Below are 18,673 nucleotides of genomic sequence, written 5' to 3' on the forward strand. Positions count from 1 at the left end.
AGTGAAGCTCCCTCCACACTGTCCCATCACACACACCCAGGGTCAGACACAGAGTGAATCTCTCTCCACACTGTCCCATCACACACTCCCGGGGTCAGACACAGAGTGAAGCTCCCTCCACACAGTCCCATCACACACTCCCAGGGTCAGACACAGAGTGAAACTCCCTCCACACTATCCCATCACACACTCCCGGGGTCAGACACAGAGTCAGAAACTACCTCCACACCGTCCCATCACACACTCCCGGGGTCAGACACAGAGTGAAACTCCCTCCACACTGTCCCATCACACACTCTCTGGGTCAGACACAGAGTGAAACTCCCTCCACACCGTCCCATCACACACTCCCGGGGTCAGACACAGAGTGAATCTCCCTCCACACTGTCCCATCACACACTCCCGGGGTCAGACACAGAGTGACCCTCCCTCCACACTGTCCCATCACACACTCTCGGGGTCAGACACAGAGTGAAACTCCCTCCACACTGTCCCATCACACACTCCCGGGGTCAGACACAGAGTGAAGCTCCCTCCACACTGTCCCATCACACACTCCCGTGGTCAGACACAGAGTGAAACTCCCTCCACACAGTCCCATCACACACTCCCGGGGTCAGACACAGAGTGAATCTCCCTCCACACTGTCCCATCACACACTCCCGGGGTCAGACGCAGAGTGAAGCTCCCTCCACACAGTCCCATCACACACTCCCAGGGTCAGACACAGAGTGAAACTCCCTCCACACTATCCCATCACACACTCCCGGGGTCAGACACAGAGTCAGAAACTACCTCCACACCGTCCCATCACACACTCCCGGGGTCAGACACAGAGTGAATCTCCCTCCACACTGTCCCATCACACACTCCCGGGGTCAGACACAGAGTGACCCTCCCTCCACACTGTCCCATCACACACTCTCGGGGTCAGACACAGAGTGAAACTCCCTCCACACTGTCCCATCACACACTCCCGGGGTCAGACACAGAGTGAAGCTCCCTCCACACTGTCCCATCACACACTCCCGTGGTCAGACACAGAGAGGAGCTGTGCTGACTGAGCTGGGAGAAATCGAGGCAAAACTACTGGATAAAGTTCGTGGAATACTTTGGAGGTGGCTCTAAAAGTCTCTTGAACAATCGAGTGAGTGACGGCGCTGGTGTGGAAACTCGGTGTGCAGTTTTACTGCCGGTTTGGGCTGGGTTTGTTGGCGGCTGCTAACTGCATAGCTCCCAGCTGCGGCTGCTGGCAACTCGCCAGGAAGCCGGTTCGCTCCAAAACCGGAGGCAAACGCCGTCGTTCCCCCCCATTGACAGCGGGGTAACGTTCCTCCTCCATTGTTTTCCTGATTTTCGTCCGGTGTTGGTGCCGAAGCATCTGGAAGGACGTTTCGGCCTCTCCCGGCCTGGGTCTCTGCAAGTCCGACGGAGCCTTTCCTGGCGTCGAGCCAGCGAGGAACTGTCGACTGCAAACTTTCCCGGCCAGTTATTCGACTCGTTCCAGGACTTCTAACCGGCACCGCTGTAGGATTCTCGGACTGGAAAGAGCGCCAGCATGCCGGACCGGTCTCCAGGGAGTCGCGGGCCTTCGGGGAGTTACGCAAGGGCGGCTGCCTCCCCGGCCTCGGACAACGCCCTTTTTCGGTCGGTGAAGGTGGAACGTGGGGTGCAATGTATTTTGCGCCCTGGAATGACACTAGAAAAGTGTACGGAGGCAATGGAGGACCTTGTTGGGAAAGGTGGTATTCTGGCCACCGAGAAGGAGTTTGGAAAGGCGGTGTTTTATCTGGTGAATGAAGAGCTAGTGCACCGGGCCCTAAGCAGGGGAGTCACGGTAGACAACATCTTTTTACCTATGGAGCTGGTGACGGCCCCCACGCAACGTATCGTGCTTGGGCATGTTAAGCCTTTCATTCCAAATGAGGACTTGCTACCCCCACTGGCCCGTTTAGGGCAAGTAAGGTCGGAGATCACTGCCATCCGACACAAATTTAAGAGACGCACCCTCCGCACCGTAATCTCTTTCCGGCGTCAGGTATTCATGCAGCTGGAAAGGGAGGACGATGTTGAGGGCCGGTTTACTGTCCGGCATGAGGGAGTGGATTATCAGGTGTACTGGAGCTCCGAGCGCCCGCGGTGCCATGCGTGCAGGGGGGTGGGGCACTTTCGGAGGGACTGTCCTGCCGGCCGGAACCCGAGGGAGCCCATTTCGGGCACCAGTGCCCCAGCTACCTCTGCCCCTGATCCTACTCCTGCACGTGCATCTGCGCCTGCATCTGACCCTGCCCCCGCCCGTAATCCTGCCCCAGCCCCTCACCCTGCCCCTGCCCCTACCCCTACCTCTACTCCTACGGTTGGGTCGGTCCCTGCTCCTCTCCCTGTGGTTCGGGTGGGGGACGGGGTGGAGTCTGTGCGGAGTAAGAAGGCAAAGGGGAAATCCAAACACAGTAAGAAGCGGGCCTTTGAGGCTGCAGAGCTCACGCCCATTTCGCCTGAAGTGGAGCGTGGGGCTCGGGGAGGTGCGCTAGCAGACGGGGCGATGGAAAAAGAGAGCGCCGCCCCATCGGTGAAGCCTGCACCTGTGTGCTCCTCCGGTGTGAAGAGGAGAAGGGAACGTTCCCGCAAGAGGGCAGGGGATGTAGATGCGGAGGAGTCCCAGGAAGGGTTGGGAATCCGGGTAGGGGTTGGTTCTAAACCTGAGTCCCCAGATGTAGCCACCAGTCCTGGGGAAGATGGTGTGGTTGTGCAAATAGCTTGTGATAGCCCTGTTTGCACCAATGAGGCAGCCCTGGAGGCCTCCACCCAGGACCTACAAGTCAGCGCCTCTCTGGAGGCCAGTGTACCGAATAATGTAAGAGGAGACGAGACAAAGCGCTCTCATTCTCAGCACCAGGCTGCTTGTGAATCCCTTGGACCAAAGGTGCCGGGTTCCCCTCTATGCCTGCCCCCTGGGGAGGGCGTTTTTCTGTGCACGTCGACCCCAGCAATTAATGACTTGCAGGGAGTCCCTGGGGATTGTCCCTCCACTGTCGCAAATGTGGATGAGGCTGATGCGACGGTGGAGCGGGCAGGTAAGAGCGAGGTGCCCGCTGCGCGGTATGGGTCACAAGCGCAGCCATCTTTTGGAACATGCGGGGAGGCCGATGGGGATTCTGTCTGCAGTGACGGGTTGGAGGGGGACTCTTTCGATAGTGAAATAATGGACATCCTCACCCCTCCTGAGAAGTCCCCATTGATACCTGTAGAGGAAATTAAGCATTTTATTCTTACCTCTGAGGGTGCCAAGCACCGGCCTCAACTAGCCTCGCTACGCTGGCCCAGCATGCCGAGGCTGGTGAGGTCCCTGCGAGTCATCCTCGGACGAAAGGGAAAGGGAAAGAGGAATGCGGTGGCGGGGAACGACAGACGGCAACTAAAATCCTTCCTAGATGACCTAGTAAGGGACATTAGAGGGAGAAGCAGCCTCGCTCCTACGGGGGATGGTGGGTCACAGGGTGTCGCTGGTACCGCTCGAGCCCGGAAGGCAAAAAGTAACCTTGCTTTCTTTCCGGACAGTGTGGTGGAGGGCGCCTCCGCTCTCACCGAAATGGGCACAGCTGCTGAGCCCTAGTGTGCTCCCGCCATGAAACTTACCATAGCTAGTCTCAACGTAAACGGCAGCAGGGGGCCTCTTCGCAGGCATAACAATCTCTCAGCCCTCAGGGATGGGCGGTATACGGTGAGTTTCCTGCAGGAAACCCATACCATCCCTGGGGACGAGTCTGCTTGGCTCCTGGAGTGGCGGGGCGGGGTCTACATGAGTCACCTCAGCTCCATTTCTAGCGGGGTGGCGATCCTGTTGGCCCCGACCTTCCAGCCAGTAATTGAAAGAGTCCAGGACGTTGTGCCCGGCCGTCTGCTCCACCTGGTTGTGCGCCTGGATGGCGTACCATTGCATTTTATCAATGTGTATGCTCCCAGGCGCGGTGTGATGCAGACGCGCCTATTCTGCCAGCTGTCCACCCTGCTGAGCTCCATCGATCCTGGGGATTGCGTCATCCTCGGGGGAGATTTCAATTGTACCCTCGAGGGGGAGGACCGTTCGGGCCTCCAACGCGACCCAGCATCGGCAAAAAAGTTAAAGGAGCTAGTCGGCTCCTTTGACTTGGTGGACAGCTGGCGGAATCTTCACCCCAACTCTAGCGCCTTCTCGAGAAGGTCTAGAGAAGGAGGTTCCAGGATAGACCGCATTTACATCTCTCGGGCCTACGTCTCCCGCGTGTCGGCGTCCTCCATGCAGCCGGTGTCGTGCTCGGATCATCACCTTGTGTGGATGGAATTTATTCCGCTACACCCTCGGGTGGGATCCGGGTACTGGCATTTTAACAACCGGCTGCTGGAGGACAGCCGATTCCGGGATTCGTTCCGAGCTTTCTGGGTCTCCTGGAAGGAGAGGCGAAGAGATTTCTGCTCCCTACGGCTATGGTGGGATGTGGGCAAAGCCCACATCCGGTTTTTATGTCGGGAGTACACTAGGGGGTCGACAAAGAGGCGGAGCTCTGAGGTTGAGCGGCTTGAGAGAGCGTTGCTTGACCTGGAGTCCCGCCTCGGTCCGACCGCTGGAGACCAACAGCTGTGGCAGGAATACCAGGAGAAGAAGGACGCACTAAGGAACCTGCAGCTTCAGCAGTCCCGAGGTGCGTACGTGAGGTCACGGATCCAAATGCTGCAGGATTTGGACCGTGGCTCACCCTTCTTCTACTCGTTGGAAAGGTGGCGGGGAGTTCAAAAGCAGCTAGTGGAGCTGCTGGCTGCCGATGGCTCCTCCATCACGGACCCTGATGGAATTAACAACGAGGTCCGTTCATTCTATCGGTCCTTATTCTCGCCTGATCCGTCAAATGCGGAGGCGTGTAATGAGGTCTGGGAGGATTTGCCGAAGGTCAGCCCAGAGGACGCAGTGCGTCTGGATGCCCCCCTGACTCGGGAGGAGCTGTCCACTGCCCTTCGGCAACTCCGGAGGGGCAAGTCCCCTGGTTTGGATGGACTGAGTGTTGAGTTTTATCAGGCTTTTTGGGATGTCCTGGGGGATGATTACAGCCTTGTCCTAGGGGAGAGCCTAGCCACTGGAGAAATGCCCCTCTCATGGCGGAGAGCTGTTGTGGTCCTACTGCCCAAGAAGGGAGACCTCCGCCTGCTAAAGAACTGGTGGCCGGTCTCCCTCTTGTGCGTGGACTACAAGATCTTCGCCCGGGCAATGGCCAACCGTCTGGGTTCGGTAATTGGACAGGTGGTCCATCCTGACCAATCTTATACAGTCCCGGGCCGCTCCATCCAGGACAATGTCCACCTAGTACGGGACCTGATCCACCTACTCCAGGAGACTGGGACCCCGGCAGCGTTTCTTTCTCTTGACCAGGAGAAGGCTTTTGACCGGGTGGACCACAGTTTCCTGGTGGGCACCCTGCAGGCTTTTGGGCTCGGACCACACTTTGTGGCCCGAGTTCGGCTCCTGTACTCTGCCGCAGAGTGCCTAGTTAAAATTAATGGATCATTGACAGGACCTATCCACTTCCGAAGAGGAGTGCGTCAAGGGTGCCCCATGTCCGGTCAACTGTATGCGATCTGTGTCGAGCCATTCCTCGGCCTTCTTCGGCGAAGGCTGACAGGTCTGGTTCTGCGCGAACCGGACATGGGGGTCGTCCTCTCGGCCTACGCCGATGACGTACTCCTCATGATGACAGACCCCTGTGACCTGCGGAGGATGCGCGAGTGCCAAGATGTTTTCTCGGTGGCATCCTCCGCCAGGATCAACTGGGCGAAATGTTCCGGACTCTTAGTAGGCCAGTGGCAGGTGGACTCCCTGCCGGAGGAGATGAGAGCTTTTGAGTGGAGCACCAGACGTCTTCTCTATCTGGGAGTCTACCTGAGTCCTTCTGGGGAGACCTGGCTGGCGAACTGGCAGGACCTGGAGACAAAGGTCATGGCCCGGCTAGGGCGCTGGTCAGGCCTTCTCAGGGTGCTTTCCTATCGAGGCAGGGTGGTGGTCATAAACCAGCTGGTGGCCTCCATGTTGTGGTACCGGATGGTCACCTTGGCCCCCCCTGCCCCTTTTGTCGCAAGAATGCAGAGGAAGCTAGTGGACTTCTTCTGGGGAAACAGGAAGCACTGGGTCTCTGCAGCGGTCCTGAGTCTCCCAGAAGGAGAGGGCGGACAGTCGCTGGTGTGTGTACGCACACGACTGGCGGCTCTCCGCCTCAGGACGCTGCAGAGATTCCTGTACGCCGAGCACCCTCCCAGGTGGCACGTGTTGGCGACTTTCTTCCTCCGGAGGGGCTGCTGTCTTGCCGAAGATATGCAGCTACCACCGGCGGGCGTCAGCCGTGCTGCTTTGCAGAGGCTGCCCGGCTTCTATCAGGACCTACTGAGAGTCTGGAACATGGTTGCCTCAGGCCGGGAATCCCCTCCTCTGGCAGAGGGCGGGGTCCTGGCCGACCCTTGCCCTGTCTCAACGGATGTCAGTGCGGCTCAGGTGTGTGGAACGACTCGGGCTGAGCTGCTCATCGGGCCCAGGCCCCGCAGCCTTACCCGAGAGACGAATCCACACAACTTGAGCCGTCTTTCATCAACACCCACAATCCCATTTAGGGATGCAGGCAGGAGGTACCTTTATGGGCTGCTGCTCCACACCCTCCACTTCCTAGCATTTGTCCACCGTCCCGACACGCCATGGCGGTCGGTCTTTCCACCTGGAGGTGAGGGGGGTCCCCAGTGGAAGTCCCTCTACAAGGGAGTCCTTCCCATGCACCTTGGGGATCTCGGCTGGAGGGTGCTGCATAAAGCGGTGCCCTGCAATAAGTTCTTTAGTTTGTACACGGATCTCCCAGCCGCGTGTCACTTCTGCGGGCTGGAGGAGACCGTGTACCATATGTACGTGGAGTGTGTGAGGCTGCAGCCCCTTTTCGCGTATTTGCGTGGGCTGCTTCTCGCCTTCTGGTTGCATTTCAGTCCCACCCTATTCATATATGGTCATCCAGTAAGGAGGGGGGCACAGAGGGATGAGGATGTCCTTGTCAACTTGCTCCTGGGGCTGGCGAAAATTGCCATCCGTGGCTCCTGGAAAAGGGTGGCAGGAGGTTCTCCCCGGGCGGACTGCCTGGCTATGTTTAGGGGGTATGTTCGAGCCCGGGTGAACATTGAAAAGGAATACGCACAGTCCACGGCGACCGTCGAGATGTTCCGGGACCGTTGGGCTCCGCGGGGTGTAAATGCCATCATTGACGAGGATGGCAATATATTGGTTTAACATGTATTGTCTGTTTGTAGTGTAGTAAATGTGTTATTCACTGGGTTTGTAAATATTGTATGGCACCGACATTTGTAATAAAGAATTTTGAAAAAAAAAAAAAAAAAAAAAAAAAAAAGGGGTCAGACACAGAGTGAATCTCCCTCCACACTGTCCCATCACACACTCCCAGGGTCAGACACAGAGAGGAGCTGTGCTGACTGAGCTGGGAGAAATCGAGGCAAAACTACTGGATAAAGTTCGTGGAATACTTTGGAGGTGGCTCTAAAAGTCTCTTGGACAACCGAGTGAGTGACGGCGCTGGTGTGGAAACTCGGTGTGCAGTTTTACTGCCGTTTTGGGCTGGGTTTGTCGGCGGCTGCTAACTGCGTAGCTCCCAGCTGCGGCCGCTGGCAACTCGCCAGGAAGCCGGTTCGCTCCAAAACCGGAGGCAAACGCCGTCGTTCCCCCCCATTGACATCGGGGCAACGTTCCTCCTCCATTGTTTTCCTGATTTTCGTCCGGTGTCGGTGCCGGAGCATCCGGAAGGACGTTTCGGCCTCTCCCGGCCTGGGTCTCTGCAAGTCCGACGGAGCCTTTCCTGGCGTCGAGCCAGCGAAGAACTGTCGACTGCAAACTTTCCCGGCCAGTTATCCGACTCGTTCCAGGACTTCTAACCGGCACCGCTGTAGGATTCTCGGACTGGAAAGAGCGCCAGCATGCCGGACTGGTCTCCAGGGAGTCGCGGGCCTTCGGGGAGTTACGCAAGGGCGGCTGCCTCCCCGGCCTCGGACAACGCCCTTTTTCGGTCGGTGAAGGTGGAACGTGGGGTGCAATGTATTTTGCGCCCTGGAATGACACTAGAAAAGTGTACGGAGGCAATGGAGGACCTTGTTGGGAAAGGTGGTATTCTGGCCACCGAGAAGGAGTTTGGAAAGGCGGTGTTTTATCTGGTGAATGAAGAGCTAGTGCACCGGGCCCTAAGCAGGGGAGTCACGGTAGACAACATCTTTTTACCTATGGAGCTGGTGACAGCCCCCACGCAACGTATCGTGCTTGGGCATGTTAAGCCTTTCATTCCAAATGAGGACTTGCTACCCCCACTGGCCCGTTTAGGGCAAGTAAGGTCGGAGATCACTGCCATCCGACACAAATTTAAGAGACGCACCCTCCGCACCGTAATCTCTTTCCGGCGTCAGGTATTCATGCAGCTGGAAAGGGAGGACGATGTTGAGGGCCGGTTTACTGTCCGGCATGAGGGAGTGGATTATCAGGTGTACTGGAGCTCCGAGCGCCCGCGGTGCCATGCGTGCAGGGGGGTGGGGCACTTTCGGAGGGACTGTCCTGCCGGCCGGAACCCGAGGGAGCCCATTTCGGGCACCAGTGCCCCAGCTACCTCTCCCCCTGATCCTACTCCTGCACGTGCATCTGCGCCTGCATCTGACCCTGCCCCCGCCCGTAATCCTGCCCCAGCCCCTCACCCTGCCCCTGCCCCTACCCCTACCTCCACTCCTACGGTTGGGTCGGTCCCTGCTCCTCTCCCTGTGGTTCAGGTGGGGGACGGGGTGGAGTCTGTGCGGAGTAAGAAGGCAAAGGGGAAATCCAAACACAGTAAGAAGCGGGCCTTTGAGGCTGCAGAGCTCACGCCCATTTCGCCTGAAGTGGAGCGTGGGGCTCGGGGAGGTGCGCAAGCAGACGGGGCGATGGAAACAGAGAGCGCCGCCCCATCGGTGAAGCCTGCACCTGTGTGCTCCTCCGGTGTGAAGAGGAGAAGGGAACGTTCCCGCAAGAGGGCAGGGGATGTAGATGCGGAGGAGTCCCAGGAAGGGTTGGGAATCCGGGTAGGGGTTGGTTCTAAACCTGAGTCCCCAGATGTAGCCACCAGTCCTGGGGAAGATGGTGTGGTTGTGCAAATAGCTTGTGATAGCCCTGTTTGCACAAATGAGGCAGCCCTGGAGGCCTCCACCCAGGACCTACAAGTCAGCGCCTCTCTGGAGGCCAGTGTACCGAATAATGTAAGAGGAGACGAGACAAAGCTCTCTCATTCTCAGCACCAGGCTGCTTGTGAATCCCTTGGACCAAAGGTGCCGGGTTCCCCTCTATGCCTGCCCCCTGGGGAGGGCGTTTTTCTGTGCACGTCGACCCCAGCAATTAATGACTTGCAGGGAGTCCCTGGGGATTGTCCCTCCACTGTCGCAAATGTGGATGAGGCTGATGCGACGGTGGAGCGGGCAGGTAAGAGCGAGGTGCCCGCTGCGCGGTATGGGTCACAAGCGCAGCCATCTTTTGGAACATGCGGGGAGGCCGATGGGGATTCTGTCTGCAGTGACGGGTTGGAGGGGGACTCTTTCGATAGTGAAATAATGGACATCCTCACCCCTCCTGAGAAGTCCCCATTGATACCTGTAGAGGAAATTAAGTTTTTTATTCTTACCTCTGAGGGTGCCAAGCACCGGCCTCAACTAGCCTCGCTACGCTGGCCCAGCATGCCGAGGCTGGTGAGGTCCCTGCGAGTCATCCTCGGACGAAAGGGAAAGGGAAAGAGGAATGCGGTGGCGGGGAACGACAGACGGCAACTAAAATCCTTCCTAGATGACCTAGTAAGGGACATTAGAGGGAGAAGCAGCCTCGCTCCTACGGGGGATGGTGGGTCACAGGGTGTCGCTGGTACCGCTCGAGCCCGGAAGGCAAAAAGTAACCTTGCTTTCTTTCCGGACAGTGTGGTGGAGGGCGCCTCCGCTCTCACCGAAATGGGCACAGCTGCTGAGCCCTAGTGTGCTCCCGCCATGAAGCTTACCATAGCTAGTCTCAACGTAAACGGCAGCAGGGGTCCTCTTCGCAGGCATAACAATCTCTCAGCCCTCAGGGATGGGCGGTATACGGTGAGTTTCCTGCAGGAAACCCATACCATCCCTGGGGACGAGTCTGCTTGGCTCCTGGAGTGGCGGGGCGGGGTCTACATGAGTCACCTCAGCTCCATTTCTAGCGGGGTGGCGATCCTGTTGGCCCCGACCTTCCAGCCAGTAATTGAAAGAGTCCAGGACGTTGTGCCCGGCCGTCTGCTCCACCTGGTTGTGCGCCTGGATGGCGTACCATTGCATTTTATCAATGTGTATGCTCCCAGGCGCGGTGTGATGCAGACGCGCCTATTCTGCCAGCTGTCCACCCTGCTGAGCTCCATCGACCCTGGGGATTGCGTCATCCTCGGGGGAGATTTCAATTGTACCCTCGAGGCGGAGGACCGTTCGGGCCTCCAACGCGACCCAGCATCGGCAAAAAAGTTAAAGGAGCTAGTCGGCTCCTTTGACTTGGTGGACAGCTGGCGGAATCTTCACCCCAACTCTTGCGCCTTCGCGAGAAGGTCTAGAGAAGGAGGTTCCAGGATAGACCGCATTTACATCTCTCGGGCCTACGTCTCCCGCGTTTCGGCGTCCTCCATGCGGCCGGTGTCGTGCTCGGATCATCACCTTGTGTGGATGGAATTTATTCCACTACACCCTCGGGTGGGATCCGGGTATTGGCATTTTAACAACCGGCTGCTGGAGGACAGCCGATTCCGGGATTCGTTCCGAGCTTTCTGGGTCTCCTGGAAGGAGAGGCGGAGAGATTTCTGCTCCCTACGGCTATGGTGGGATGTGGGCAAAGCCCACATCCGGTTTTTATGTCGGGAGTACACTAGGGGGTCGACAAAGAGGCGGAGCTCTGAGGTTGAGCGGCTTGAGAGAGCGTTGCTTGACCTGGAGTCCCGCCTCGGTCCGACCGCTGGAGACCAACAGCTGTGGCAGGAATACCAGGAGAAGAAGGACGCACTAAGGAACCTGCAGCTCCAGCAGTCCCGAGGTGCGTACGTGAGGTCACGGATCCAAATGCTGCAGGATTTGGACCGTGGCTCACCCTTCTTCTACTCGTTGGAAAGGTGGCGGGGAGTTCAAAAGCAGCTAGTGGAGCTGCTGGCTGCTGATGGCTCCTCCATCACGGACCCTGATGGAATTAACAACGAGGTCCGTTCATTCTATCGGTCCTTATTCTCGCCTGATCCGTCAAATGCGGAGGCGTGTAATGAGGTCTGGGAGGATTTGCCGAAGGTCAGCCCAGAGGACGCTGTGCGTCTGGATGCCCCCCTGACTCGGGAGGAGCTGTCCACTGCCCTTCGGCAACTCCGGAGGGGCAAGTCCCCTGGTTTGGATGGACTGAGTGTTGAGTTTTATCAGGCTTTTTGGGATGTCCTGGGGGATGATTATAGCCTTGTCCTAGGGGAGAGCCTAGCCACTGGAGAAATGCCCCTCTCATGGCGGAGAGCTGTTGTGGTCCTACTGCCCAAGAAGGGAGACCTCCGCCTGCTAAAGAACTGGCGGCCGGTCTCCCTCTTGTGCGTGGACTACAAGATCTTCGCCCGGGCAATGGCCAACCGTCTGGGTTCGGTAATTGGACAGGTGGTCCATCCTGACCAATCTTATACAGTCCCGGGCCGCTCCATCCAGGACAATGTCCACCTAGTACGGGACCTGATCCACCTACTCCAGGAGACTGGGACCCCGGCAGCGTTTCTTTCTCTTGACCAGGAGAAGGCTTTTGACCGGGTGGACCACAGTTTCCTGGTGGGCACCCTGCAGGCTTTTGGGCTCGGACCACACTTTGTGGCCCGAGTTCGGCTCCTGTACTCTGCCGCAGAGTGCCTAGTTAAAATTAATGGATCATTGACAGGACCTATCCACTTCCGAAGAGGAGTGCGTCAAGGGTGCCCCATGTCCGGTCAACTCTATGCGATCTGTGTCGAGCCATTCCTCGGCCTTCTTCGGCGAAGGCTGACAGGTCTGGTTCTGCGCGAACCGGACATGGGGGTCGTCCTCTCGGCCTACGCCGATGACGTACTCCTCATGATGACAGACCCCTGTGACCTGCGGAGGATGCGCGAGTGCCAAGATGTTTTCTCGGCGGCATCCTCCGCCAGGCTCAACTGGGCGAAATGTTCCGGACTCTTAGTAGGCCAGTGGCAGGTGGACTCCCTGCCGGAGGAGATGAGAGCTTTTGAGTGGAGCACCAGACGTCTTCTCTATCTGGGAGTCTACCTGAGTCCTTCTGGGGAGACCTGGCTGGCGAACTGGCAGGACCTGGAGACAAAGGTCATGGCCCGGCTAGGGCGCTGGTCAGGCCTTCTCAGGGTGCTTTCCTATCGAGGCAGGGTGGTGGTCATAAACCAGCTGGTGGCCTCCATGTTGTGGTACCGGATGGTCACCTTGGCCCCCCCTGCCCCTTTTGTCGCAAGAATGCAGAGGAAGCTAGTGGACTTCTTCTGGGGAAACAGGAAGCACTGGGTCTCTGCAGCGGTTCTGAGTCTCCCAGAAGGAGAGGGCGGACAGTCGCTGGTGTGTGTACGCACACGACTGGCGGCTCTCCGCCTCAGGACGCTGCAGAGATTCCTGTACGCCGAGCACCCTCCCAGGTGGCACGTGTTGGCGACTTTCTTCCTCCGGAGGGGCTGCTGTCTTGCCGAAGATATGCAGCTACCACCGGCGGGCGTCAGCCGTGCTGCTTTGCAGAGGCTGCCCGGCTTCTATCAGGACCTACTGAGAGTCTGGAACATGGTTGCCTCAGGCCGGGAATCCCCTCCTCTGGCAGAGGGCGGGGTCCTGGCCGACCCTTGCCCTGTCTCAACGGATGTCAGTGCGGCTCAGGTGTGTGGAACGACTCGGGCTGAGCTGCTCATCGGGCCCAGGCCCCGCAGCCTTACCCGAGAGACGAATCCACACAACTTGAGCCGTCTTTCATCAACACCCACAATCCCATTTAGGGATGCAGGCAGGAGGTACCTTTATGGGCTGCTGCTCCACACCCTCCACTTCCTAGCATTTGTCCACCGTCCCGACACGCCATGGCGGTCGGTCTTTCCACCTGGAGGTGAGGGGGGTCCCCAGTGGAAGTCCCTCTACAAGGGAGTCCTTCCCATGCACCTTGGGGATCTCGGCTGGAGGGTGCTGCATAAAGCGGTGCCCTGCAATAAGTTCTTTAGTTTGTACACGGATCTCCCAGCCGCGTGTCACTTCTGCGGGCTGGAGGAGACCGTGTACCATATGTACGTGGAGTGTGTGAGGCTGCAGCCCCTTTTCGCGTATTTGCGTGGGCTGCTTCTCGCCTTCTGGTTGCATTTCAGTCCCACCCTATTCATATATGGTCATCCAGTAAGGAGGGGGGCACAGAGGGATAAGGATGTCCTTGTCAACTTGCTCCTGGGGCAGGCGAAAATTGCCATCCGTGGCTCCTGGAAAAGGGTGGCAGGAGGTTCTCCCCGGGCGGACTGCCTGGCTATGTTTAGGGGGTATGTTCGAGCCCGGGTGAACATTGAAAAGGAATACGCGCAGTCCACGGCGACCGTCGAGATGTTCCGGGACCGTTGGGCTCCGCGGGGTGTAAATGCCATCATTGACGAGGATGGCAATATATTGGTTTAACATGTATTGTCTGTTTGTAGTGTAGTAAATGTGTTATTCACTGGGTTTGTAAATATTGTATAGCACCGACATTTGTAATAAAGAATTTTGTTAAAAAAAAATATAAAGAAAAAAAAAAAAAGGGGTCAGAAACAGAGTGAAGCTTCCTCCACACCGTCCCATCACACACTCCCGGGGTCAGAAACAGAGTGAATCTCCCTCCACACTGTCCCATCACACACTCCCGGGGTCAGACACAGAGTGAATCTCCCTCCACACTGTCCCATCACATACTCCCGGGGTCAGACACAGAGTGAAGCTCCCTCTACACCATCCCATCACACACTCCCAGGGTCAGACACAGAGTGAATCTCCCTCCACACCATCCCATCACACACTCCCGGGGTCAGACACAGAGTCAGAAACTACCTCCACACAGTCCCATTACACACTCCCGGGGTCAGACACACAGTGAATCTCCCTCCACACAGTCCCATCACACACTCCCGGGGTCAGACACAGAGTGAAGCTCCCTCCACACTGTCCCATCACACACTCCCGGGGTCAGACACAGAGTGAAGCTCCCTCCACACTGTCCCATCACACACTCCCGGGGTCAGACACAGAGTGAAGCTCCCTCCACACTGTCCCATCACACACTCCCGGGGTCAGACACAGAGTGAATCTCCCTCCACACTGTCCCATCACACACTCCCGGGGTCAGACACAGAGTGAAGCTCCCTCCACACTGTCCCATCACACACACCCAGGGTCAGACACAGAGTGAAGCTCCCTCCACACTGTCCCATCACACACTCCCGGGGTCAGACACAGAGTGACCCTCCCTCCACACTGTCCCATCACACACTCCCGGGGTCAGAAACAGAGTGAAACTCCCTCCACACTGTCCCATCACACACTCCCGGGGTCAGAAGCAGAGTCAGAAACTACCTCCACACTGTCCCATCATACACTCCCGGTGTCAGACACAGAGTGACCCTCCCTCCACACTTTCCCATCACACACTCCCGGGGTCGGACACAGGGTGAAGCTCCCTCCACGCCATCCCATCACACACCCGGGGTTAGACACAGAGTGAGAGTATGGCTACATTGTCCCAAGGATTGTATTGTATTCTAAGAATAATGTAAAAATTGTTGAAAAAGTAAATAATTTTTTTAAAATAGGTTAGACTTAACAAAATTCTGAACACAGTTTTGCTCATTGCGGCCAAAAAGTTCTATTCAAAAGGTTCAAAGGAACATCTAAACAAGCCTGATGCATTTTGGAAACAAGTCCTGTGGACTGATGAAGTTAAAATAGAACTTCTTGGCCACAATGAGCAAAGGTATGTTTGGAGAAAAAAGCGTGCAGAATTTCATGAAAAGGACCCGTCTCCAACTGTTAAGCACCGGGGTGGATCGATCATGCTTTGGGCTTGTGTTGCAGCCAGTGGCACTGGGAACATTTCACTGGTAGAGGGAAGAATGAATTCAATTAAATACCAGCAAATTCTGGAAGCAAACATCACACCGTCTGTGGAAAAAAAAATTGAAGCTGAAAAGAGGATGGCTTCTACAACGGGATAATGAACCTAAACACACCTCAAAATCCACAATGGACTATCTCAAGAGACGCAAGCTGAAGGTTTTGCCCATGGCCCTCACAGTCCCCCAACCTAAACATCATCGAGAATCTGTGGATAGACCTCAAAAGAGCAGTGCATGCAAGACGGCCCAAGAACCTCACAGAACTAGAAGCCTTTTGCAAGGAAGAATGGGTGAAAGTCTCCCAAACAAGAATTGAAGGACTCTCAGCTGGCTACAGAAAGCGTTTACAAGCTGTGATACTTGCCAAAGGGAGTGTTACTAAGTACTGACCATGCAGGGTGTCCAAACTTTTGCTTAGAGCCCTTTTCCTTTTTTGTTATTTTGAAACTGAAAAAGATAGAAATTAAAAAAGTTTTCTTGCTTAAAATATTAAAGAAATGTGTCATCTTTAACTTTATGCCTTTTGGAAATCAGGTCATCTTTTACTCGCTTAGCTATTCACAGTAACAGAAATTTTGACCGGGGTGCCCAGACTTTTGCATGCCACTGTATTCCCCTCTCGCTGCCCACTTCCCACTCTCAGTCCACAATAGAGACCCATCTCAGAATCAGGTCTATAATCACTCACATATGTCATGAAATTTGTTTGTTTTTTGCAGCAGCAGTACAGTGCAATATGTCAAATTCCTGCAGTGCTGTGCAAACATCTTAAGCACCCTAGCCAGATATAGTATATGTGCCAAAGACTTTTGCACAGTACTGTAGTGCCAACCTGCAGCTGTAGCTGTTTACAGAGAGTTCCACGCAGGATTTGGCAAAGGGTTCCCCAGCTTTGAGTTTGATCTAGGGCCTCAGAATCCAAACATTCTCTTACTTTCTTACTCATTATCCCTATCTGGGAGTTTAAGTAGACGGGTTAGCAAAAGAATGAAGCTAGAAACGGTGTAAATCATGTTCTGACAGATGCTGAAGGAAGTAACGAAAACGGGCTTAAGGAAAGAGCAGTGTGTTAGCCACAGGATGGAGCCCATTTGTTGTTTCTGTCTCCCAGGGCAGTGAGAATATGCGTTAGCTGCAAAGCAGAGTTCACCGCACATTGACCCGGGTCAAATTCCCACCGCTCTTTACAAGGATGTTGTACCTTCCCCCCATAACCGTGTGGGTTTCCTCCGGGTGCTCCAAAGACAAATGGGTTACGGTTGGTAAGTTGTGGGAATATTACGTTGATGCTATTTGCCAGCACAGTCCTCGCACACGGTGAAATGTGCCACCGGTGACAGACTCCACGAGAGAGAAGGGAACAGCAACATGTTAGGGGCACAGTTTCCCTTTGGTCTTCCCAGGGTACAAAACAGGTTCAGGTTTCTTTGTCCCATCACACCCACCCCAGGTTAACCTCTAGCTGGCCCAGTCTGGGGCAGAATCAGGCTCCTCCTACACTTTTTCTAGGTCTGAAAGACACCTCTAACTTTAATCTCTCTCTCTCTCTCTCTCTCTGTCCTCCCAGCTGCGACAATCCTGCCAATCCTGCGAGAAGACTCCACTGACATCTCGTCGCCATGTCGGAAAGTCAGCTGGAAGAGCCACTGAGCCAGGAGACTTTTCGCCAGCTATGGGAATCGTGAGTCTCTGACTGACGGGCATAGTTTTCCCAGCGGTGACAGTTCAGCCCTCCAACCACGCACACAGTCCTGGCCCGATAAAAGACACCCATCGCACAACCCAGAGCACTGACTGCAAATCCTCCATACTGAGGCGTAAAGCATCACACCATAAGACGTAGGGATGGAATTAGGCCATTGAGCTCACTGAGACTGCTCCGTCATTCAGTCACAGCTGATGTATTATTGCCCTCAACGTATTCTCCTGCTTTCCCCACAATATTTGATTCCCCGACTAATCAAGAACCTGGCAACTTCCACTTTAAATATACCAAGTGACTTGCCTCCACTGCTGCTCCTCCCTCTGGCTAAAGAAATTCCTCCTCATCTCTGTCCTAAAGGGATGTCTTTCTATTCTGAGCTGGGCTTAACCACTGTAGGAAACATCTTCACTTTATCCAGGTCTTTCACTATTCGATAGATTTCAATGAGACCACCCGCCGCTTATTCTACTAAGCTCCAGTGATTACAGATCCCGAGCCTTCGAAACTCCCCCCCCCCCCCCCCACATTCCTGGGCCATTCTTATAAACCTCCCCGGGCCCTCTCCAATGCCAGCAAATCCTTTCGTGTATTTCTGAGGCCTAAAACTGCTCACAATACTTCAAACGTGGTCTGACCAAGGCATTATAAACCCTCAGCATAACATGCTCACATTTATATTCCAGTCCTTTCGAAATGAATGCTATCATTGAGCTTGCCCTCTTCATCACCGACTCAGCCTGCAAAGAGTACGGAGGTGGAGAGAGGGTGGGGAGTAGAAGCTTAAAGCCGGGACACAGCCAAACGGTGAGGCCCTGTGGCTCTCCCCGTGACACTGATCTCACCCCAGACCCAGGAGTGGCGGGGAGGTAGGGGATTCAACGCCCAGCACCCCGGGGCCGATAGGGATCACTGACTGAGCCCAGGGGACCGGCCGCAGACCCCCACCCACTGCGATTTACCGACTGTGGCACGAATCGAACAGTCAGCATGTCCACGTCTCTCTGCCCCACAGGCTTCATGTACCCGGGGAGCTGGAGGAGAGGATGCCAATGTGGGTGAGTGAGTGTGTGTGTAGGGAGGGGAGGGGTACGGCGGTAGAACTGCGTTTGGCGGCGGAGGGCAACATGTGGCATCTATTTTGGGGTGGAACAAATGGGGGGGAGGCATGGTCTATATTAGGTGGTTTTGGGTTAAAGGAACGGTTAAACTGTGTGAGGAGATATGGGTTCTGTTTTGAGGGGACAGAAAGGGGTCCATGTTGGGGGGGATTAGGTCTTTTCTTGGGGTAAGGAATTGGACTGGAGCTGATCTTCACGTGTGTCCTCTCTCCAGCCGACCCTGGGTAACATGGAACTTGAAGACTCTCTACTGAGTGTGGAGAACGTGGAAAACGGTCTGCTGGATCCGTCCCTGGTGGCCTCCTCTTCCTCCTCCCCCCAGGGGGGGCTGCCAATGGATGTTCCTGCTGCTGCCCTCTCCTCCACGGTCCTGGCCACCACGAACTACCCGGGACCGTACCAGTTCCAGCTGCGCTTTCAGAAGTCCAGCACGGCCAAGTCTGTCACCTGCACGGTTAGTGGCCCTGGGTGGGGGTGTTGCTGAACCCCTCTCTCTGCATCACCACACAGGTCTCCTGTAATGTTGCCATCCCTGCCCACCCACCCACCCACTCTCCTGTTCACAGCTGCCTCAGGGGGAGGGGGGGCAGTGCTGAGGGAAAGGCTGGTACTGAGGGAGGGTCAGACTGTGGGAGGGGTGATACTGAGGGAGGGTCAGACTGTGG

The 18,673-nt window shown here is 55.9% G+C and overlaps 1 protein-coding gene across 3 annotated transcripts in view; it reads left to right on the plus strand.

The window, feature by feature from the left end:
- LOC140197896 (cellular tumor antigen p53-like) overlaps positions 1-18,673 on the plus strand; it is an 83,270-nt gene that overhangs the window by 47,511 nt on the left and 17,086 nt on the right. For all 3 annotated transcript variants that reach the window (XM_072258479.1, XM_072258477.1, XM_072258478.1), the window contains exons 2-4: positions 16,753-16,866; positions 17,903-17,945; positions 18,223-18,462. In XM_072258479.1, the coding sequence (XP_072114580.1) occupies positions 16,805-16,866; positions 17,903-17,945; positions 18,223-18,462 (345 nt within the window). In that variant the 5' untranslated portion in view covers positions 16,753-16,804. The remainder of the gene's footprint in view (positions 1-16,752; positions 16,867-17,902; positions 17,946-18,222; positions 18,463-18,673) is intronic.

Source organism: Mobula birostris, chromosome 5 (assembly GCF_030028105.1).
Source record: "Mobula birostris isolate sMobBir1 chromosome 5, sMobBir1.hap1, whole genome shotgun sequence".
NCBI classification, from domain to species: Eukaryota; Metazoa; Chordata; class Chondrichthyes; order Myliobatiformes; family Myliobatidae; genus Mobula; species Mobula birostris.